Genomic DNA, 24,760 nt, shown 5'->3' with positions numbered 1-24,760 from the left:
TAAACATTGACAGGTTTAATATATTTATGGATAAATACAACACAATGAAGACTCCAAAGACTGACTCCCGTCTAAATAAACTCATCCACTGGGACATGTAGCATCGGAGTTCAAACATCGGCAGAAAAAGTCATTCCTAAACGTAACATGCAGCGAATACGATCACTGGCAGCGTGACCTGACACAAGTCACGTTCAATTCAAAAGCACACGTACACAGGAGAGACAGAAGGTCTCCAACCCATTACTCGCTGCTCCCAGAGAGCGCCTGCCCGTCAGCGGTGGGTACGAGGCGTGCTGGGCTTCGTACCGCAAACACAACTATGGGAGCGGGTGGGCTGTGACACGTTTCACAAGCCGCTTCCCGCCAGAGTGATGGCGCGCCGCTTGGGCCGTCCTCCGCTTTCCCCTCCGTGAAAACACGCGTCCCAGCGCGGCGCTGTCTCCTTTCATTCTGCCCAACAGTCCCAAACACTGCCAGGGTGGTCCCTACGGGCGCGTGTGCCATTACAGGGTGTGTGGGGGGAAAACGTGTGTGTGTGTGTGTGTGTGTGTGTGGTTCTCAGCAGGTCTCCGGGGCTGTGTGTGTGTGAGGGTGTCCCGGAGTGCTCTGATCCTCAGCTGACCTCGGTGGGCGTGGCCAGACCAGCGGCCCTCCCCCTGTTCTCCCAGCTCCACCGAGCTGAGGACGTACAGGGCCTCAGTGACTAGGTCACAGCGCCGCACCACCTGACCCACACACACACACACACACACACACACACACACACACAGGAACACACAGGAACACACACGCACTCTGTTATCCTAGTCGGTAAAGATGAATGTGTGTGCATACATTGTGAACATAGCATCTTACGCCTATCCTGTTTTAAAATATAATCATCCCATTGATTAGGTTCTTTAGCAAAGGATTCGTCCCATCATAACCTGTTCAACCTGTCATAGTTTCTTAGTTGGTAAGAAACAGTCCTTCCTCCTCCCCCCCATCAATAAAGAATAGTGACTTTAACACACAGAGTTATAGTCAATGTTCATCACCCACATCATGGGGGGCTCGCTTCCTCACCGTCTGCACCACCTCTGACACTCTGCCGATCGGCTCCTCAGAGACCGCCGCCACGTTCACCAGGAGGCCCAGGACAAGCTCTGGAGCCAGGGGGCGGGGCTGTGCCTGGAGTGACAGGAGCTCCACCAATGACTGCAGAGGTTGGGATGCGTCGAGAGGTGAAGGGTCCAGGAGGAGGGATCTCGTGTGGCCCCATGCCTCTCTGACACGTGCCTTTGTGTATTCATTTTAAAAAGTGACACATTTTAGATCAGGCACATCACGTTACGGCGTTAGCCTTTTGCCGACACTTTAATCAAATTCGACCTACAGTGCATATTAGATGGATAACCGGGGCTAGGGCATCCTGCTCAAGGATGCCTACAGGTATTCTGAGCACATTAGGGTACAACTTTTCATCTGGAAGTCAAACAGCCAAATCCTACATGCAGAAAGCAGTTGGAAACGAAACTCTTCCCTGTGTGCCTCTCTTATATTAGATCAATAAACGGGGGAATGAAAGCAAGATGTGCGCGACCTTGAGTGAGGACGCATTAGAGCCAGGGTGAGTCTGGCTCATGAAGAGAGCCCAGGGAGACTCACAGTACCCCCCAGACACACTTGGCTTGGGATCGATCCCATGCCGGCTCATTAGCACTCTCTCTCTCTGGTTGCGATAGACCCTGTGTGCTGTAGTACGTCTTTAACCTCGGCCCACCTTCTTATCTAGCTAACTAGGCTCGGCCTCGCTCACTTGCCGTCAACCTCTCTTGGTATCTCTCTCCCTCTCTTGGTATCTCTCTCCCTCTCTTGGTCTCTCTCTCCCTCTCTTAGTCTCGCTCTTCCTTTCTTGTTCTCTCTCTCTCCCTCTCTCCCTCTCTTGGTCTCTCTCTCCCTCTCTTGGTCTCGCTCTTCCTTTCTTGTTCTCTCTCTCTCCCTCTCTCCCTCTCTTGGTCTCTCTCTCCCTCTCTTGGTCTCGCTCTTCCTTTCTTGTTCTCTCTCTCTCCCTCTCTGCCTCTCTTGGTCTCGCTCTGCCTGTCATGGTCTCTTCCTCCCTCTCTCTCTCCCCCCCCCCTCTTGGTCACTCTCTCCATCTCGGTCTCTCTCTCTAACTCCACCTCTCTTGGTCTCTCTCTCTCCTTCTCTTGGTCACTCTATCCCCAACTCTTTCTTTCTCTATATATTTATATATATATCCGTCCATCCCTCTCCCCCCCCTCCCTCCCCCCCCCTCCCCCCCTCTCCCTCCGTCTCCCTCCTGGTCATTTTGCGGGTCATCCATAATTAATCACCCCAGCGTGTGATCCGCCCCTCGCCGGTCTATTCTGGAGCCCTGGGCACCGCCGGCCCCGCCCTGGGCCATCGACACCGACGCCGACGCCCGGCGGGGCCATGATGTCACGTTACCATGTGACCCAGTTACCAGGACAGAGCTGGGCCGGTGGTTTGAGTGGAGCCCGCCCTGCGCTCACACACCCTCTCATAAGCGAGATTAGATTATACATTGGGACACAGAGCTAAATGCCTCCAATGTATCTGTTCTTCGGTTTACGCTTCAGTCTGTTTCTGATTGTGACTCCAGAGGAATAGCATGCCGTTGCTACATTCTGTTCATTTCATTTCGGCAGTAAAAAAAAAGAAGACTTTTAAGACCCGGGTTGTGATGGCAACTAGCTCCTGTCGTCATAGCTATTGTTATGGCTCATAATTAGAGCTTGAGCCAAGGCTTGAAAAATATATTGTTGAGATTACGAAAGTACATCAGTGTATTGTGACATGATGACAAACCCCCCCCCCCACACACACACACACTTTTTGAACCTATTTCAAGCTGCATTATTTGATTTGTAGCCACCAGAGGGAATAAAAGAGGCCCCTAGGCGATGTTAAATCAGTTATCATATATGGCAGAGGGCTAGGATTAGTGTGTGTTCGTTCGTGTTTGTGTGTGTGTGTGTGTGTGTGTGTGTGTGTGTGTGTGTGTGTGTGTGTGTGTGTGTGTGTGTGTGTGTGTGTGTGTGTGTGTGTGTGTGTGTGTGTGTGTGTGTGTGTGTGTGTGTGTGTGTGTGTGTGTGCGTGCGTTTGTGTGTGTGTGTGCTTCACCAGCTGCAGAGTCCTGTGGTGCCCGCGGTTAGTGGGGTGGTGGTAGAAGGTCAGCAGCCATAGCAGCAGCTCCCGGTCCTGCGGCCCAGGGGACACCAGCAGTTGGACAGCCACCTCCACCCAGTGGGCACACTGCACCAGCAGCAGCCAGGCCTCCAACACGACTCGCTGACCCCTGCAGCACGGGAGGAGTACGGCAGCCTCTCAAAACCAATGAAGAACCTCCGACCGTATCGGTTCCAAATAGACAACAACCACGAGGCTTTGCTTTGCTTTTAACGACGCACTGAACTGAACATTTGAACTGCGGGGCCGTACCTCAACTCATATCGCTGTTGCAATATTTACAACCGTCTCTTGTTGTGTTATTACTTGCGCAGCCCCCCGAGTTTTGCAGTGCACAATGTTACAAAACGAGCGAGACAGACAGGAAGGCGCGGCGAAGGAGCGTGTTGAAAGGGAGCCAAACAGCTGCAACGGCTAAGTGATGGCTTCGAGTAAGGAGAGGGATATGATCGCTCGGATTTCCTTAATGCGGACATTAAAGCTCTCCTCTCCCCCGTTTCCTCCCCCCTATCTCCCTCCCTGGGCCTTTGGCAGGTTTTATTTTGTGTGTGTGTGTGTGTGTGTGTGTGTGTGTGTGTGTGTGTGTGTGTGTGTGTGTGTGTGTGTGTTATTTCCCCTGTGTTCCTCTGAGGGACCTCGCTCAGCGCAACACAACTCCCAGCGACCGCTCGCTGCTTTCCCACCGCTGGCTTGGAACGACCGTATTGGGGGGCGTCAGGGGAAGGGGGTGTTGCTCCGGCACCCCAGGATCGGAGCGGGCCCCCCCCGAGAGCTGCAGTCCAAGAGAGACTACAGGGTCATCTTCTCCCTCCTTAGCAGAGCCATTATGCTCGTTCCCCCTCCATTTAATCGGATTCTTCCACCTCTTCATTTGCCCCCTGCGCTTAAAGTGATGGTAGGAGTCAAAATTCAGTTCTGAAAAAATTCCACCCCTCCCTTCAGGCCTCTCCTAAAACATGTGTCTTGCTCACTTGCTTTAGCAATAGGTCTGCCTAGCATGTTGGACACTCTAGTCCTGTGCAATAGGTGTGCGCATGTAACCAGGTAGGTAGGAAGAGAGGAACTGCTACAGACAGGATTATTTGCAATATTGGTCAGAGCAGTTGATATATAATTATGGCTGTCAGAATGTAGAAAATATTAACCAAAAATATAAAAATATCTCAAATAAATTGCCAGCCGAGCTTTGAGTGGTTCCCTCATTCGAGGGTTCTCTCTCTCACTCTGTCTCTCCCTGTCTTCTTCTCTCTCTCTCTATGTCTCTAATGAGTACTTAGAAGGAGCCGCCACCCTGATCACCAGGCCCTGGTTGCTGCCTTGCTTGAGGAGAATGTTCAACTAATAACTCCCTCAACGACATCCAGGCACCAGAATAAGCTTACAACGCATACACACAGCTGATGGCGGCCTGCAGGCTTCACACACTCTCACTCTCTCTCTCTCTCTCTCTCTCTCTCTCTCTCTCTCTCTCTCTCTCTCTCTCTCTCTCTCTCTCTCTCTCTCTCTCTCTCTGACACACACACCTGGTAGCCGTGTCTTCAGCGCTCTGCTCTTCCTCCTCGGTCAGTCTCTGTAGGGATTGGGCGATCCAAGTCAGGTGATCCTTCCAGGCCTCCGGGGGCATCTCTGGAGAAATCAGATTTACTGGAAGAGGCCCAACGAGCGACTGGAGCATCAATAAGCATTTCCTCCTCGATCGATCACGATCGGTATAAATCAAAGACGGGGAAACGAATCATGTTGTTTGGGAAGCGGTGAAAGGCCACTGCCCCTTGCAATTGTGGATGCATTTGTTTTGTGGGAGGACAGCATATTTCACCCACAGGGTGCTATGTTTAAGGACTTAAAGCAGACCGACAGGCTCCAGCCAAGCCCATCGGCCTCACCCAGTCTCCAGCCCTGCCACAACCACACCAGCTTCCATTCACATCCAGACTTTCCTTCTGTAGGGCCGGTCTGCAAGGATGGAGACCGCAAATCAAAAATTCAGTTATTTTGGCGGGTATGCAGTGTAGCCCCTCCATCGCACGCGCTGCAAGTATTAACTCTTGTCTCGGAGACACCATGGCCCTACATTTACCCCCCCCCCCGGGTCCAAGGAAAACCTTCTTGCCTAATCTGTGCTTGCACTGATAAGCATCCTTCCCGTCTGCCATTTCAACATGTACATGTTCAACATGATATGTCACTGCTTAAATATACACCACCAACAATACACAATGCACTGTTACAGATCGTTATACACCATACCAGCCAGGTATGCTTGAATTAATTAATGTGGAGTGCAGTAGGTGTGATTGTTTAACATCGGGGTTAGTTACTAGTTGGTGCGTGCACGCACACAGCCCCGAACACTGCCACAATCAAATGGTGGAAAGATGTTACTATAAGACAGCTGAAAGAATTCAGGGTTACATATTGAAACATTTGCTTGGCTGGCGGATCATTCCACTCCGTCGAGTACAAAGACTAAATGTTCTAATTCTAAATGTATATGTTGGAGCCTTCAAACAAGTAATGAACAGGAAGTCTCTCCGCCTGGTGTTTATAGTCCTATGTGATTATATTGGCTTGGGATGGGACGTTATGTGTATATAAGCTTCGTTCTCCCTCCACTTCAGTCAAATTATGGGACGCCCCATTTCAACATCAAACACTTTTTGGAGCTGATAACTTGTATTCCCTGGAAAAAGGCATTGGCCTCGGCTTTCTTTAGGCTCTCCAGAACAGAGGGACTTTGTCAGGACGCAAGGTTGGCAGATATTGTCTAGGGATGACACACACACTCAAACACACACGGAGACACATGCACACAGATACGCAAATACACACACAGAGTTGAAACACTAGTGCATGCAATATGTAAAACAAGACACAAAAACACACACACACACACACACACACACACACACACACACACACACACACACACACACATTCATTCATATTAAAGACGCCGCAATATGTAACATTTTAACCAGTTCGTAGCTTAAAAATAACCTGGAGATATCTGAAGCCAATGCTGATCAAGAGTTAATAATGAATAATGAATAATAAAATCGCAAATAGATTACAAATAAATGAAAATGCTGGCGAGCACGTACTGCTCTACTTCTTTACAAGAATCTTAGGATGGACCCATTGGACCCTTCCAAATCCCCCCCACTCACGCCACCCAGCCAGCCGAGCTACGCTAGTTCGCGTCACACAGTTGCACAGCCAGTTAGAGTGGACAGAGCACTGTTTTGAGCATTTTGATTTCTGAAAGTCTCCCGCCTGCTCTCTGGGAGGGGCCCGATCTCACACAGGGACGGCCACATACCTGTCGGCAGGACGACCATGGGCTGCAGCAGCTGTCGGGGGACGTTAGGGAAGAACATCTTCATTGGTGTACGCTCCTGTGAGCAGACAAAGCACCATTCGCTCATGAAACATCCCTTTACCCTCTTATTCTTTATATTATTTAAACATTTCTCGAATGATTGCCTTTTATTTTTCATGATTATCCTTAATGTTTTTTTATTATGCAACGCATTATGAATGCTGTGTATATACATATATGTAGCTATGCATTTGCCTTTCCTTACATGCGAATGCCTTTCCTCCCCATTTTAACTCAAACTCATATCACTCATATGAACCCTGATATCAAGCTCAGTAGGAGTCACAATATGCTAATTTAACATTTTTAAACTAGTCATTGTGGAGGAGATATAATGTGTGCTGGAGTCTACAGTAGTGAGTAATAGCTTGTCTTTAGAGAAGCCTCAAATGCCATCATTAAAATGGTATCTATTGTCAACTTGAAGCATCGTCGCCATCTAGTGGCTGCTTGATCTCATGGGAAATGCGCCAGGCTAAACAACTCACTTTTCATATATAGTTTCGACTGGCTGAAATATTTTACTCTTGAATGACTCTATCAATAAATCCCACAAGATGTAGATGCCTCCTGTCAGCTCAATTCTAGTCTCAAGGCTGTACACTAAATAAATTAATATTTTCAACAATACTTTTTTAAACAATACAAATCGATTTCCTTTTTGGTGTGGAAATCCGTGCTCTGTTTGCTTTGGACTTTGTGGTCAAGAGATGGGATGTGGAGAGGTGTGGTCTTTATGTGATCCCTGGACGCACAGGTGGAGAGACACGGCTAGTACCTGAGGCTGGAGCTGGGCCACTTCCCTGAGGAAACGGCAGGTGAAGGAGCGGACCAGAGACGGTATCGACGGATGCCCTCCCTCCTGCTGCAGCAGGAACCTGCATCACACGCCAATCCACACACAGACACACACCGTTACATCATTCAAGTTTGGGTATCACTGGCACACTTTTATACTGTCATTTATACTGTAGTACTGAAGGCACACGCATGGACCTACCTGAAGATGTCGTTCACAATCAGGAACAAAGAACAGTGCTGGGCGCATGCTTTGGGCTGAAAGACACAGAAATAGATATATTGGTTGCCTGTATTGCGTTTGCTATTCCCAGCATGTTTTAGAGATACAATTTAAAAAGATCAGATTTTGTCTTTTTCGAAAAGTGTGAGCTTTTCCTTCAATGGGGAAACGGGACAGAACATAAGTCCTGGCAGCAAGGGGTAGCCCAAATATTAAAAACATTATAAACAAGTCTGAACAAAAAAATGCACCAACAGCGCCCTTCTGTGTTTCTGTGCCGTATTGCAACCCCTCAGTTTAATTGGGAGCTTATGCCGGGTTTCCAAATGCTCTTGAATTTAAGAACGCATTCAAGGTGGCGAGTAAAGGGCATAAAATATAATGCAACAGCGCAGGATTATATACAAAGTATATATACAAAACGTTTCATATCTCCATAGGTTGGTAATGGTATGTTTTTATATGAATCAGTTGCGAATATCCGTATATGATACGCATGTGTGTGAATATACATGTGCATGTGCATACGCATGTGTGTGTGCGTGTATGTGTGTTAACCATCACGGTTTTCCACTAGTGAAAACAGATGGTTTCTTAAGCATCCTTCACCATACCTCACCACCAGGTCTTCAAGGAGGCTCAATTACAGCACGCAGCAAACATCCTGTTTTTGGCAGAAAGCCCCAGGAAGTGAGTGTTTATTGTTATTGGGCCGGCATCTCCGTGGATCACGGGGGGGGGGGGGGGGGGAATGTGAAATTCACCTAATTTCACGTTTCCCCTTTTTTGATTGCACTTTAAACAAGTGTGGCGAAGAAGGGGGTTGAAGAAAAAATGACTGCCTATCCGGTCATTTTTTACCTCATGGTTATAAAAGCACACACACACACCCTTGTGTATGACATTAAATCTGGTCCAATATGTCTGTCCTTGGGTACTGGGAGGCTTACAGTTCTCTTTACAGTCTCCATTACACTCTGCCCTCAGGCTCAAATCTCAAATCTCAATGAATGAATGAATGAATGAGTGTGTGTGTGTGTGTGTGTGTGTGTGTGTGTGTGTGTGTGTGTGTGTGTGTGTGTGTGTGTGTGTGTGTGTGTGTGTGTGTGTGTGTGTGTGTGTGTGTGTGTGTGTGTGTGTGTGTGTGTGTGTGTGTGTGTGTAAACTAACAAGCTGATCCGTCGGAGATGTATAACAGTAAATTCATGTTGATGGTGGGGCGATGGAAACAGACAGCCAGACACACACACACACACACACACACACACACACACACACACACACACACACACACACACACACACACACACACACACACACACACACACACACACACACACACACACACTATCTAAATTGTTTACAAAACTCCTCTGCATGCTGTTTCGGACATACATTCCCGATTACCAACTCTCAGAAACGTAAGCCGCGAGGATCAAGCCTAATCAGAGGGGAAGTCGGCTCAAACACAGAATACGCTGTGCATGCACTTCCTACATGTGTGTGTGTGTATGTATGTATACTTTATACTGTTTCCACATCTGTCTAAACCTTACAGCACGGCGCCTTATTTGAAAGCGTACACGCCATTGGCTTGTACCTCTGCAGCAGGCCTCCAGCGGACCGTCACTTGGATATACCAGGATAAAAAACATGGCTGACACCGATGACAAACGTACACTCGCCAAAACGCTTCCTTCACACATGGAGCGACGGCTGATTCTCAATCTACATCTCTCACGCAAATCCACCCAGTGGAAGAACATGTGGAAAACAGTCTGGGGCTCTCTGCTATTTTTGCTGACTTTTGGCGTGCTTTGGGTACTTGTATCTCCGCTGTGTCAAATGACTGCATTCAACGCATTAGTGTACTGTCTGTTTATGGAGTGTATCACCACCACAGCTCACGCACATATTAGCTCCGTCATGTTTGTTGATCCATCTGCGGTCGGCTCTAATACTTCCCCGCTGGTTTTTCCAAAAGAACACCAAACTGTTGCTGTTGCAGCCACAGCGTGACCTATTATTTCAACCCGGCCCGAAAAATCCAATCAATAGATGATTATCAGGGACTCATTGCGTGTGTTGGGGAGAGGGGGGGGATTGGTTTATGGAGCGCAGAGCAGGAACGGTCTTGTGACAGCAGGCTCGTTGGCGAGGCGAAGACGTGTTGCCTCGCCAAACGACGTGAGATATGGACGCACGGCAGCCAAATGATGTGAGACTCGTGTGCCACGGAGCCAGGCGGTGTGCGTCAATACAAATTATTCCAAGGGTTTCCGAGTAGTGCGCAATGATGTGAAAAGGGGTGCAACGCTGTAACTAGTCAGTAAAATAGGATGAGGAATCGCCATGTAACTGCACTGGTTTCACAGTTTACAGAAAGGCTCAAAGTCAAACTGAAGGTCTATGGAGTGTGTGGGGATTTATTAAGTTGGACGCTTACATTTGAGACTGTTTATTTCAACATCTAACATTAAGGGGGAGGTATTACGTGTTCATTGTGGCAGTGCCTCACCCACTTAACTCAATTTGTGAAGGTACAAACATAAGGCTACATACACTGTATGGTAACTTCAGGCAAACTTGATCCTTAATAAGCAAATGGGGTAGTTTAAACATCTGCTATTCATAGAAATACACATACAACCCTTTTAGAATACTGTTACGTATTTTAAGAATCTAAGCTACCCACGCATAGACCCTATGAAGCAGGACCAAACATATAAGCCGTAAATACTATACATAGCCACAAGGGGAGCAAGACCTTATAGGTCTTGCTCCACCACAGAAGGCATCACCTTTAGTTAGGTGAAGAAGCCGAAGCCATTACGTCACCCCGGCCACGCCCACTACATAGGACACGCCCACTTGACGTGGGCTTGAAGTAGATCACGGTATTTTCCTCTCACACGCGTTCGATACAATTCCCTCCCTTAAGCTTCATAGTTACCATGCCGAAACATGCCTACTTTATAACGAATAAAGTCAGTTAAAAGCAACCCGGGATTGGACTACTTTCTTCAAGAATATGCAATAATACGTTGTAAGGCAAAAGCCACCTACCAACATTGACTGTTCCAGCTGTTGCTCTATGATGTGGAGTGTGGGACATGCATTGCTGAGAATACAGTCCAACAAGCCCATCACTGCCTCCTCCAGGCTCGGCAGGCTGTGGCACCACAAGGACATAACCGCCTCATTTTCCAAAGATAAACCATTTCTGGGAAGAAAAAAATACAAAACAGAAAAGGAATGCTTGTGTGAAGCTGTATAAGCATTTAATAACATATCACTAACAGTTAATTAACAGTTTACTAATGGTCTAGTAACCATTAATTAGCATTAGTTAACGCAGTGATTAACGTAATCAAATAAGCCACATAATTATACAGCAGTAGCATTGTGGGTTATCACATTAATGTTGTTGTACCTTAAATATGCACTGCTCACAGCATCCATGAAGTCTTGGCTCAGAGTAGCCCTGACACAGGTCGCTGCTCTCTGTAGCATTGCACCAATGAGAGGAGCGGCCTCGGGGCATGTGACCAGGGGAATGCAGGTCTCTGACACAGCCAGAAGGGTGTTACATGAACACCTGCAGTGGTTTCATTCAGAACATCCAGGTTAAATGTTGTCTTTGACACAAGTTTATAGGGTGTAACATGGCAACGCCACAATGCAATGATCGCCTCCATTTTGGAGGTATAGGAGCATAGGAATGATAGTTATTGTGTTGGCGACAATGCCTTTTTGGTAATTGTTCGGTCCTTAACCATGAAATAATTTGTTATTATGGGAAGACATTGTTGTGTTTGAAACTGCCAAAGCCTTTCTCATGCTTTTTTCTCATGGCTAAACCAAGTTTAAGCCACAAAAGAATTGCTTGATGCATTTTATGTACATCCCCTAATAACATAGCCCCCGTCACGCACCTTTCAGAGTGCTTTGCTTTGCATTGACATGAATCGAAACAACATCCAAAAACAAAGGACAATAATTTAAAAGAGAAAGGTAAAATACAAACTTTAAGACGGTGAAAGAACACATAATCAGTAGGGCTGGGTAAAAAAATCGATTTAATCGATTTTGGATCGATTTCATTTATATTTTGCAATATCGATTCATAGGGCATGAGATCTATTTATTTATTTTTTGTTTTTGTTTTACGATTATTATTTTTTCACTTTAATAAACAATGCCTTAATGCAATTTGCAGTGATGGAATGTTGTAGTTCAAGTTCACTTTCACTTGCAATTCCTTTCTAATTTCAAAATTGCACTTTTGAGACTTGACAGTTTTGTTTACAGCTCAAGTTTAAATTGTTCAATTTACAAGTTTGCACTTAAAACCTGTTGTTTAAGATGAAGAGAAAAATAGTTTGTATAACAGTTGAGCCATTTTCATTATTTAAGAGCAGATTGAATCGAATCGTGATTAATCGATCCAGAACCTTATGAATCTAAATCGAATCGATTTAGGAAATTGGCCACGATACCCAGCCCTAATAATCAGTGCAAACATCAATCTGCAGTATCTATTCATCTATGATTTGTCATCATTTAACATTTTGCAGACACATCACACATCAGCGTGCTCTTCACCTGTGACTTGGCCCGCTGAGGGAGCTGCAGCTCCTCCCCACCTCCTCAGACAGATGCGACACCAGCTGATGGCGATAGCACAGAGGTACAGACACGTTTACATTCAGCACACAAGAGGAACCTTCAGAGTGTTTTATCAATCCTGGGGGACATTGTTAAAAGAAAATAGAATAAATACAATACAACACAAAGTACGGTATGCCAATAAAAATGTGCCTATCCCAAAAATACATATAAATAAATAAATGCAAAAATCGAAATTTGACTGAAAAACACATTTATATTCAATATGTACAGAGAAAACGGAGAGCTAACAAGGAAAACAGTATGCATAACTTTAAAGTGCTCAAGGAACACACACACAGTAAGTATGGGAGACCATACCTCTGTGAGAACTCTGAGGTGATAGCGTCTCGGGGGGACATTTGCATGCTTCACTAGTATCTGGGTCACAGTGTCCTCGTCTTCTGTAGCCAGTTGACAAAGAACGCTCTAGAAGGAGGATCGGGGGGGAGGAGGGGGGATACAATGTTTGTTTAGTCTACGATTTTCTCCCAATGTGTCACGAAAACAGCAGGCGTGACTTTGATACACCCACTCCCACGCAATGGCCGACTTCAAAGCTAATTAGTTACTGGAAATATAGGAGGCCTCTGCTATTGGTATCACATTGTGTAAACCACATGAGTCTTTAGAGCAGCGAGAGCTCTGAAGACCGGGGTGTATGGAGAACATGTGAGCGACTGCTGCTGCTATGTGATAGAGGTTGAGCGATGCAGTGATTTTAACAAGCAGAGCCTTCACGAGGGGGCCTCCTCATCTTATTCTAATTAGCTATTCAATTAAGTGGATTCTTTTCTGGGAACCGTTAATCAGGGTGAAGGAACTCATGGAGGGAACAATTGGGAGGGAGGTAATAACTCATAGTTGGATCCTTAGCTTATGGTTCACAAATTCTGCGTCAAATTGTCAAGGAGGAATAATTGGTGATCCTCTACTGCAAGCGTTTTAATAAAGTTAACAAAGAATAATGTAAGGTACTATTTTCAGGACAATGATTTTACCTGGAGGATACACTATTAAAAGTAAGAATTCTAATAAATCCCTGGACCAACAAGGAGAAAAAGAGGGGTTGGAGAATACATGAATATGTGGAGCATTGGCTTTAGCTCTGCAGGGCTGGCGGGTGGAGGAGGAGGAAGGCGGAGGAGGTGGGGGAGGTGGTAGTGTGGTTTTTGTAGCCAAGCTCTACAGCACGCAAGGATTGCTTACCCTCCAGATAGTCTCTGACAACCAGCGCAATCACTACCATCTGAGCTCCCTCTGAAAACCCTGCACATCCAAGTACATGCACAACCACTCAAACACATCCCACCCTGGCCATGGAGTCGTGGAAGAGAGAGAGAGAGAGAGAGAGAGAGAGAGAGAGAGAGAGAGAGAGAGAGAGAGAGAGAGAGAGAGAGAGTAGAGGTAGAGTACAGATTGATTAGACAGTAGAATAAATGAAGACAGAGAGATGAAAGAGAGAGACACACAGCATAGAGAGAGAGAGAGACAGGGTGTAAGAGAGAGAGAGAACAGAGAGAGTAGAGAAACAGATCTGAGTGAGAGAGCCTCCTTACAAAAATAACCTTGTCTATCAAATGAAATTACGACCATTTGCAAAGATTACAAAAGCAAGGGCATGGCAAAACCAGAAGTTGAATGGACAGATGGGGGCACAAATTTCAGTTCACCAGTCTCTCTAATCCATGCTGTTTTTTAGTGTGGGCAAGACCGGGGTGGGGGTGGCATCGGACACTCTGCAGGCATCAGAGCGATCCCGCTATAAATGTAAAAAAGAAACAGAAGAGGGTAAAAAAGATGCGCTAATCAAGGGATTGCGCTTGGCCTTGCTGGGTGCCTCGTCCTGCTGTTAACAATTACAAAGCCACGGCGAAATTCTCCCAAAACCAATGAAAGAACTCTCGTGAAGCCTCAACATTATAGCTGAGAGCAGCAGAGGGGGGGGGGGGACAAAAACAAGAAGATGGTGAGGGAATGGAGCCTGTTAAAAAGGAGAGTGAGACCCGATAATGGAGGTCTGAGGGATGAGGAATGGTACGCGAAAAATCATGGATTTTGTCTTTATGCCGACTAAAGGGTCATTCCATCAATGCTCTTTCCTTTGAGCATTAAAAAAGAAGAAGCAAACCACTATTTTTCCTTGAACTAAATGGCCTTCACAACAGTACATCACAGTCGATCCTCTTTCTCCTCCCTTAAAACAAGCTGTAAATCACGAGAAGAGGGGAAAGGTCTAAGACAGATTTATGACACTGGTCACCGGGCCACACAGAAGTAGAGAAGGCTGGCGTGCCGTTCCCCTCCGCGAACTGCAAACCCCAGAATACCATCGGAGGGTCGGAGTCAAAACAAGAGGCGTCACAAGGCACTGTTCCAAGAGACTGCCTGGCCTACAGCAGTTGGCTCTGTTAGATGCACAGAAAACACACACATCAAACTCATCGAAAGATAAAGCAGGACACACACACACACACACACACACACACACACACACACACACACACACACACACACACACACACACACACACACACACACACACACACACACACACACACACACACACACACACACACACACACCTCAAACCCCCTCTAATAGCGCAGTCCTCCTCACACAGCTTTTATGTTCACCGCGACCACGCCGTGACCTCGCTGGCACCGTGGTGGTCCCGGGCTTCTCGTGTAAGATCCGAGGGAACACGACGATTAGAGCTCAGAACATGAGAAGCACATCACACTAAACTATGGCTGCTTTTGACAGCACCCTTTGAAAACACAGCGAAGGGAGTCCGATGGTGCGAAAGATGAAGAACAGACACCAGAGACGGGACAGTCTGAACCAAAAACTAACCTCCAAAAGCTACAGGGGAATGGGAAACGACATGTAAAGAGGGGAAAGGCGCATTCAGGGGAATGGAAACCTGGCAAATGATGTGTATCTACATGTCTATCCATCTATATGGAGAGGGAACGGGATAAAGAAAGAGAACAGACAGGGAGTAAAAATGCATCACAGTTCTTTGTTCCAATGTTCCAAAACCATCAGACAGTGGTAGGTGGTCCTCACAACAGTGTTTCTCCTCCGGTCCCTGCAAACTTGAAACATATTCTGTGGGGCTCGAACATATTGTGTATTCGAGGGATTGCTTCGAGAGCATTTACAATATGCTCCACCACGGATGGCAAGTGCCAACGGTTCCCTGTTTCCAGGCTATGCAAGGGGGTTTAGGATGCCACTTAGCTCCAGACTGTCAACTCATTACTCAGGCAGCGAGACAACAATGCCCAGGGAACCAGATCAGACGGAGCTAATCGCAAACAGGCCGCATTCTGCATTCCAAGACGAGGGGGCGCAACAGTGCGAGCGCAACAACAACAACATAGAGGGAGAGCAAGAGCGAAATCGCCCCAACAAAAAACATCTATCCGTCTCCTCCAAACTCTCAGACTAGGGTTGGGTGAACTTTTGCTTTTATTTTCAACCCCTGTGTTATCTGAATACAGGGCAGCCCCACATTGAGAGGATTTGAAGAGCCGGGGGAAAGGGAGAAGGCGCTGTGGTTGAGCACCACCTTGAGAGTACATTCAGACTTTACATGTGTAAGGGCTGATTACATCCTAAATCCCAACAGGGAGGCTGACCAACTTCATAACGCAGCCAAACCCATCTGACGTATTTAAAGTTGATTATACATCACAGGGACTGGAATGCATAATCTGTGGCCCAGAAACATGCTCATATATTGTTAGTTAGCAGATTATATATCACATATTGTTACACACGCTAATCTGTATTTATTGGATTTGGTTTGTTTTGTCACAATTTGGCCTGAAGCTAGAACAAAACAAGATCTAATGCCCATATGCAAACTGGTCCATTAACCCAACAGATTAAATGCACAAAGACACCAACATAAATGCTGTGTGTGCATGCGTGCGTGCATGTGTATGTATATACATATACTTATACAATATACGCACACACATGACCCACACAGACAGGCCCATACTGTGCAATTTGTTCACCCTGCATTTCCATATAAATGAGCTAAGATTGACTTTAAACAGCACTGTTTTAATTATAAAACATTCATTGGATGGAAAATAATCTAAAGAATGCAAACAACTAATCTTGCAGAATTAGTTCCCTGTTGTTTATCATGAGCCATCTGATCAAACGCTGGAAATGGCTGATATCTTCTTTCCCTGTTCTCTGCATTCCTTTTGTTCATACAAAATAAAGAAACTGAAAGTATGATTAACATGCCAATTTTGTGGCCCTGGAACCACCAAACAATGCAAATTGCTTTGTTATGTGTAAGTGTAGGAAAAAAGCCAGACTTATCTCAAGAAGCACTGTTCACCCTTTTAATCATTGACTCCTTTCATAGGAGGAAGAAGGGTACTTCGCAGTCCTATTCTAAATGAATTAAGGCAGAAAGGCCTAGCAGCCAAGAGGGAGTGAATAAGGTTTACTTCTTGCCTGATACAACTACTACTTACGACAGCAGACACCTAGAAAGTTTGACTGACAACGCCTCCCAACGCATACGTCATTCATCAGATGTTTTATAGAAAGCAAATTTCAATTGTAATCTTATGGACAGGAACTTGCCGGGTTATGAGTTTGAATTATGAAGTATTAATGAGCAGATGGGGGCTACGCATCTTGTTTCCAGATATTGTGGAGATCAGGCTCAACCCCAGCACCTTCTGGCTGGTATTCAAACACGCAACCAGTGGGATGCCTGCTCCCTGATTGAATCAGAGCTCAAGAAGCTCTCAGAAACGGATGGGACTATTTAGCCACAAAACAATAACACAAGAAACAGTTTAATAAAAGGGGATATAGGTTAAAGTAGAATGAAGCCTAATAAACGGTGTTTCTTGGAACTGAAGCCAAGTATTGTCAGGCTACAACGTGGAGCTATGCTAATAAAATTAAAAGGATGACATCTTAATACTTTGGGCCATAACAGTATTCCTGAATTTCCATTTGGGATTAATAAACAACTATTTAATCTTATTAGGCGTAAATCCCATACATATTTTTTCCAATTATTTGGCCTTTACAGGATACTCAAGCAACCTGCTACAGATTATGTAATGCTGCGTGCAGAACAATGTTATTGTAACCAGTTCAACACCGAAGATCGCCAGAAAGTCAAACTTCCCTGATTTATCGATGAATGAATGTATTAGAGTAGAAATCGAGAGACAGCAAGGCTGCCGTTGATGAAGACTGATGGATTTGTGTGTCTGGTTCTGTTCAAGCCCAGGCTAGTGTTGGTTGATTGTGTGGAAAGTTCTTTCTCGTGCTATGGTCGGATCGGTCCGGGTTTGGGTGGAACATCTTCACGCTATGGTTGGGTTCAAAGTAACAGGCCCGATTAATATCCTATAAGTTCAAATATATAGCCAATGACTCTTAAGAGAAGGTTGTTTCTTTAAGCCGATCCATCTTAACCAAAAGTATTTCCCCTGAAAGCAAAATAAATGGAATAATGCAACTCACAAAATATAATTATTCTTTCAGACAAAGAAAAGTCAACCAAGTTTGTCCAAATGGCCTTAAATATCTCTTAATTGTTGTATATTGGCCTAATGCACCAAGACATCATGTGTGCCAAGACATTCAAGTGTATGAAAAGGTATAACGCTTACCCGTATCCACTGGTTGGCCTTTCTCTCCACAGGACTCCCTGGTTCATCGGAGTATAGACTCCACATACTCTGGAGCAGCAGCCTACGGCATACAGCTGGACACAGAAGAAAACCACACAAGGACGAGGGGATAAAGCATCACATCCAGGTTTCAGCAGTCGGCAAGAGCAGGATGTAAACATGAAGATACCAGAAGACTACTTTGATGCCGATGCCCCATAAGGTTAGCTCTGGAAACAGACAAATCTGTGAGCTCATGGTTCCTTTGCTCTGGCATATGCGCCTGAACGGGAGGCCCCCCTCCCGTTCAGGAAGATTTCCGGAAGGCCTGGCCCTTTATGATCACAACGGTTTATGTTATATGGGGAGAGTTGCAGACAATGACTGTACAGAACCTAATGGGAGCCTTAAAGTCGAGGAATTTTCATAAACAACCAAGATGGCGGCCGCTGATGTCAAGTTTAGTTTCTCTGATTGGTGGGAGGTTTATCAATCGAATAAACCTGCATCCAGAGGCATTTTGGTCATTGTCTGTGGATAACACCCCTTATCGAAAGTGAATTGAGAGGTTCCAGACTAATACGGATTTGCAAATAAGTCTGGCGAACCCAGGCTACCTTAATGTAGTACAGGTCATTGATCGTCTGTAACCCTAGAAGCCCAACTACACCAGAGAGGCCATTCCAAATCACGACCAAATCCAATCCAAAACTCTCATTGCTATCGTCTCGTGTCTTGACTCATTAACTCCTTCAGGATGAAAGGAAGCAGGCTATATCTACCTATATCTACTAAAAAGGTAAATTGTCTTTTTCTGTACGAATTCACATTGTACATCATCTTATTTCAACCTCAATGACTCATATTTAATTTTTTACAATTTTTTAATTTTTTAATTCTGCGACTGGGTGGGGATTGAGTGCTTATTCTAAAGCCTTGTGTACATCTCTGTTTCCTTGGTGCTCAACCCAAAACATCTCTTTTTTTCCCTGCCTATGATCTGACACTTAATATGAGGCATTGACTTCATACTTCTATCCAACAGTGGGGGAGGAGGAGCCTACTTGTAAACATCCTTGAGCAAGATGCCCCCATCTCCTCTATCTGTATCTGCCTTGCACTGCTGGTTTATTTGAAAGCTAAACTGGCAGACTCACACCTTGGATGGGAGACCAGACGGTACTGGGAGAGACGTTGGAGGGCCAGAAGGGGGAGCTCATCTCTTTGGCCTATGTAATATCTAGAGTGCTTCAGGACGGAGACAGGGACTCTGTCCTCTTGAAGAGCAGTCTTTAGGATGAGACGTTAAACCGAGGTCCTGACTCCCTGTGGTCCCTAAAGATCCCATTGCACTTAGAAAGTTGGGGCGCAAACCCTGCAGCCCTGGCCAAAGTCCCAACCTGGCTCTTGTACTAACATGGCCACCTCATCATCTCTCATTGGATTGCATCATCCCCCACCTCTCCACTGTGACTGCCAGTGAGTGGTGAGTGCTCAGGCGTACTGGCTGCCGTGCATCACCCAAGGGGGGGCTACATACTGTTAGTGGATGAGGTGTGATACTCCCCACACACACACTCGGCTTTAAAAAAAAACGTATATATTGCAACTACTTATTATTATTATTATTATATTATTATAAGTCTCTTCCACGACCTAATAGTAACATCAATAGTCCCAGTGATGAGAGAGACTACAAATGTCCAGGGAGGGGGAGCTCACCGTCAGCAGTGACATGGGGCATCCAGCATAAGCGACCCAGCAACTGGCCAAGGAAGGGTAGCTTCAGCATGGCTTCCGTGGTGGAGCTCTGAAACACAAGACATGAGACAGTAACAGTAATGCATGTGAACGTCAGGAAGACAAATTCAAGCCCTGGCAGGTGACAATACAACACAATATGAAACTCTCTGGCCTGACTGTGTGAATGTTTGTATATGGGGCGTAATTGGGAACCTTACAGATAGCGGTGAGAGAAGAGAGCAGAGTACAGATTGACAGTAGAAGAAAGACTTAAAGTCAATATTATGTGTCCAAATGGCCTGTATGTCAATTATGGCATCCATTGCACTCCTGCCCATCCCTGAAGGAGGGATCCCCTACTATGCGATCCTTCTCAAGATTTCTTCCTTGCTGATTAAGGGAGTTTTTTCTTGGGTCAAGGGTGGTGTCATACACATTCGGCCTCTTAAGCCCTTAGAGACTGTCATGTCAATTAAGGGCTATACAAATACAATTGAATTAAATTGAATTGTCCTTGTTGACTCTGCTGTTGATCTCCTTACAGGCCTAGAAAAGTATCCAACAAGGTCCAGCCCGTATCCCAACCATTTCCTAGTCGTAACAGTTCATCACCTGTTTCGGTCAGTGTTCCGCAACACTCAACATCAGTACAGGACATTGTCCATTATATGACTACATTAACCATGCTCATAAAACAACCAGATGTGCATCATGGGATTTTTATCTTACCTTATTTTATGGCAGAGTTCCCACCCTGCTGACCATGGTGTCTCTGTGTGTGTGTGTGTGTGTGTGTGTGTGTGTGTGTGTGTGTGTGTGTGTGTGTTCATGTGCGTGCATGTGCGTGTGCATGTGCGTGTGCCTGTGCATGTGTGTGTGTGTGAGTGAGAGAATGCATGCATGCGCGAGCATTGTCATACATATGGACATGAGGCACCGTACCGGACACATGTTTATCTATGAAAGTATAGATTATTCAGCCCCATAACGAAAGCACAATGAACCAATTAAAAGAAAGTGACAGCACAGCTTCGAGGCAGAGTGCGGGTAAACAAACATTTTATAATACAGTGAAGCAAAAGTCCAGGGCCAACCAAAATCTGACATATGCCAGTTTTAATTGAAGCAGTGTGGCGTTGCAGTAACAAAGGGGGCTCTGGCTGTTTCACTGCCGTAGACACAGACAGTGGGGGCTGCGGTGTGGGAAAATGGCAGGATATGATAGGTTGGCGATGAGAAAACCCTTAAGTGATATAATGACCCCTTTAGCCAGAACCATCTGGGTTTTAGAGTATGGCGATTACATAAAAAGTGTGGGGTCTTACGGGAAGTCTAGTTACTGTCCTGTGGGTTCGGGTAGTGTGAGAGGAAACGGATTCGCAACAGGATTTGGGTTGGTTTTGTTTATCGCATTTTACAGAAAGAGAAAGAGTGGAGTGGGTCAATGTGTCAGAAAGAACCACAAATGACTGAAATCGAGGAGAGAAGGGCAAACAAAAAATCTAATATGAAAAGAGAAAAGGATTCCACCTTACACTTGGAAAGCAGTAGGCCATGATGTGATAAAGACCAACCAGGGTTTGTTTAAAATAAGAAAGAATAATCGTCCCACTAGCAGTTAACAGCTTTGGGCTTCAACAAGTTAGCCAGATTGAGTTGAGGTACCGTAAATGGATGAGGTCACCAATAATGGGAAGTGGGATTTTAATAAGTCTTCATCCGTTTCAATGGATGCCACATCCATGTATCACTGCAGTATGCTGTTGACCCCTTGCCCAAGTACTCAACACTGTCTGCAACCCTATCCTACCAGGGAACTCCCAGCACACAAGCAATGTGTGTGTGTGTGTGTGTGTGTGTGTGTGTGTGTGTGTGTGTGTGTGTGTGTGTGTGTGTGTGTGTGTGTGTGTGTGTGTGTGTGTGTGTGTGTGTGTGTGTGTGTGTGTGTGTGTTTGTATGGATGATGCAGTGAGGGAGGAATTTGTATTTATTGTATTACTTCACTTTTGGTTGCACATGACTGTTTATTGTTACGGTAAATGTGGTATAAGATCACCAAGAATGTGCAATTCTAAAAAAGAAGAAGAAATAGATTATTGTTGACAATCAGTGCAAAGTCTCTATCAAAGACATGTCTGGAAACTAACATTGAGCTTTAAGAATAATGGAGAATGGATGGAGTTTTGATTCAAAACAGATGGCCAGAAATGAAGCTGCTCAATGTATGGTGGCCACAGGACATGATCATCCGAAGACAGAATGAAATAGAGAGATTTTACTGACACTGGCTTATGTCTAATATCACTCTGGTATCAGTCTGCTAGCTCACCACCAGGGAGGCTCTAAATCAGCCTGCCGACATGATTGATGGTAAACATTACTTATGTCATTATACCTGTATGAGTATGGGAAATGTAGGGACATCACATAAACCAGTAGCGGTATGACTTCTAAAGCTTTTAAGCAGCGAATGTTGCTGCTTAAAAATTGGGTTTGACTTATTTTGACAAATGACTAAAACAAATAACCGATTATTGAAATGATAATGAATTTCGCAGCCATGGTTACTTTGAATGGGAGAGATAAAAAGTCCTTCCCATAAAGACCCCTATCCAAGAAGCAAGTCTCTGTGGCTGAAAGGTAAATATTGCCATTTTTCTACCAATGAGACACTCTGCAGCAATGCCAAGTACACTCAAAGCATTCAAAACGTACTCTTTAATGACAGTGTCTTTTTGAAGTCCCAGTATCTCCCGAATCAAACAAACAAAATTCAACAAAGCCTGTGTCCATTCATATTGAACTACAGAAGGATCTCCAAAGGAACGCACGCTTAGCTGATGGGAATGAGGGTCTGAGCAGACACATGTACTCGGCCAGGGGTCAGAAGGGGCAGAGCTTTGCCGGGAAACCAATTCTCATTAAAAATAGTCCACATCACACCTCCATCTTTGGCTACAGTACAGACACCATACATAATTAAACAATGCAAAGCTCTTCTCAGAGGGGGATTACTAGGTACAGTCAGATTGTGTTTTTTATGAGGGGATCGCCGGTAAAAGAGATTTGCATCAAATTAAGGAATGTTACTTTCTACCCCCCCACCCTTGTTCACTCCTTGCTGCCCAATTTTTCTCCTCATTCATCCATGACACCCATATTGACACCTTAAGATCGTTCACACCTGGACTGATTAAATGCTTAAAAAGATTTACAAGAATCCATAAGGCACATGGATCCTTCAAGGCTTGAAGGAATTCATATGCCGAGCGGTGTCACCAGTTTACAACTTTCAAGATGAAGCAAACCTGACCAATAGATTGATATTTAATCCAAAAGACACAAGGAAGGGATCTGAATTAATATTTGATAACCTTTCCTGATAATATTGATGGTTGGATGAGTCTACACATGTTTTTGTCGTTTTTTGTCGTTTTTATAATCAAAAAAACATGCCTGTCTTGGAGCAAACAAGCTGAAAGAGTAGACTATAAAGAGGAATTAAACAGACTCGACAAAAAATAAACATTTCCCACACACCGTCATCAACGGCTGCAATCGTCAATACTCTAACCTGACCCCTAACAAGAGGGCCAAAAACAATCCAACCAACTGGACTACAACTTTAGTAAACAAAGCAGACTGCAATCAAACACTCGGATTAACACTGCAGAACTAACAGAAATAAACTCTTATTAAAAAGGAAAAAAGATAAGTAAACCATCTTAATCAGAGAATTGAGAGCCAGAGAGAGAGAGATAGATAGAGCCAGAGAGCTGCATGATCTATCGAACACTGGAGCCTCACAGTCCTTCTCTCTCCCTCTCCCACTTCTTTAGGTCCACTGCCCCCCTGCTGCTGTTGGATTCAAATTTGTTGGACTTGATGCGGGGATACATCAGGTTAGCGCTGGAAGTCCCCTTGCGGCTATTACCTAGCTAACTCAACATTGCAGCGCTGCCAACCAAACACACATGGCCTCTTGGCCAGCACAGAGTGGCCTCTGTTACCCCAGGCCGAGCAACGCTGGACGGGCGCTAAATGTCCCGGACGAGAGAGGGAGGGAGGGGGAGAGAGAGTGAGAGAGAGAATGCGTTTATTATGTGCCAGTATGTTTATGTGTATTTGAGTGTGTGTCTGTATGTATATGTCTAAACGTGTGAGTCTGTATGTATGTGTGTCTAAACGTGTTTGCGTGTGTTTCTAAACGTGTGTGTGTGTGTCTGTATGCACGGTTGTCTGAATGTGTGTGTGTGTGTGTGTGTGTGTGTGTGTGTGTGTGTGTGTGTGTGTGAGACTTGGTGAGCAGATGTGTATTTGTGACCTGCCCAGTGGTGTTTATTACAGTTTAATACATCGTTAATCCGATGACTCTTCGGTAGATCTGCTTTTTAATTAAGGCAATAATGCATCACATTCAATAGGTTTCTGACACACACATCACACACACACACTAAAAAAGACTTTCAACAATACAATTTACAAGTAAAGATGTCAATGGAATATGAACATGAAAAATTTGATATTTTGTAATGTCAGCTTGCAAATAAGGCAGTGGCCAGCAGAAGCTTCCAAGCCTTTCCTTCATAAAAACCCATCTCCCTCACCATGTTATGAATGTGTGTGAGCAGCCATTGGAGGAAGTCCCGGAGCCGGCCCAGATGAAGGCAGATGTCCCTCTGTACCTCTGGACCCCCCACCATTCCTTCCACTGCTTTCTCCATCCAGAACTGGACCTGCTGGGCGTCCACCAGGGGCACCACCAGGGGTTCTGGGCCCGGCCGTGACATGAGGTCTCCTCTGTATTGACTTCAGCAGCCCAACCACGGCCAGATCACCTCTCTTCAAGAGCCAAGACAATCCTAGGAGAGAGAGAAACCGCTTGAGGATTGAACTGAAAAGATTCAAAATCAAAGTTATAATTCTTACTATGACAATTCTTAATTTATTCAAGACTTTTTTTAAATGTTCAATTGAATAACCAGATTAAGGTATACCGATCATTGGCCTTTGCAATTTAACTCTTAACTCTTCGTTCGGGTTTCTAAGCAGGTCACAGTT

At 45.2% G+C, this 24,760-nt stretch overlaps 1 protein-coding gene across 6 annotated transcripts in view; it reads right to left on the bottom strand.

The window, feature by feature from the left end:
* Positions 1 to 24,760, bottom strand: part of fancc (FA complementation group C) — a 26,222-nt gene continuing 1,462 nt past the window's right edge. For 4 of the 6 annotated variants that reach the window (XM_060054629.1, XM_060054628.1, XM_060054627.1 and 1 more), the window contains 14 exons: positions 24,307 to 24,561; positions 19,679 to 19,766; positions 17,957 to 18,051; positions 12,609 to 12,716; positions 12,225 to 12,289; positions 11,053 to 11,217; positions 10,686 to 10,842; positions 7,599 to 7,654; positions 7,377 to 7,476; positions 6,539 to 6,614; positions 4,740 to 4,842; positions 3,151 to 3,325; positions 1,069 to 1,281; positions 1 to 728 (listed from right to left, as the gene is read on the bottom strand). In XM_060054629.1, coding sequence (XP_059910612.1) covers positions 507 to 728; positions 1,069 to 1,281; positions 3,151 to 3,325; positions 4,740 to 4,842; positions 6,539 to 6,614; positions 7,377 to 7,476; positions 7,599 to 7,654; positions 10,686 to 10,842; positions 11,053 to 11,217; positions 12,225 to 12,289; positions 12,609 to 12,716; positions 17,957 to 18,051; positions 19,679 to 19,766; positions 24,307 to 24,489 — 1,806 coding nt within the window. In that variant the 5' untranslated portion in view covers positions 24,490 to 24,561 and the 3' untranslated portion in view covers positions 1 to 506. Of the gene's footprint in view, positions 729 to 1,068; positions 1,282 to 3,150; positions 3,326 to 4,739; positions 4,843 to 6,538; positions 6,615 to 7,376; positions 7,477 to 7,598; positions 7,655 to 10,685; positions 10,843 to 11,052; positions 11,218 to 12,224; positions 12,290 to 12,608; positions 12,717 to 17,956; positions 18,052 to 19,678; positions 19,767 to 24,306; positions 24,562 to 24,728 lie in introns of all 6 variants that reach the window. The other 2 variants (XM_060054632.1, XM_060054631.1) reach the window with 1 other exon arrangement.

Source organism: Gadus macrocephalus, chromosome 6 (assembly GCF_031168955.1).
Source record: "Gadus macrocephalus chromosome 6, ASM3116895v1".
NCBI lineage: Eukaryota > Metazoa > Chordata > Actinopteri > Gadiformes > Gadidae > Gadus > Gadus macrocephalus.
This window is presented reverse-complemented; position numbering and strand designations above follow the sequence as displayed.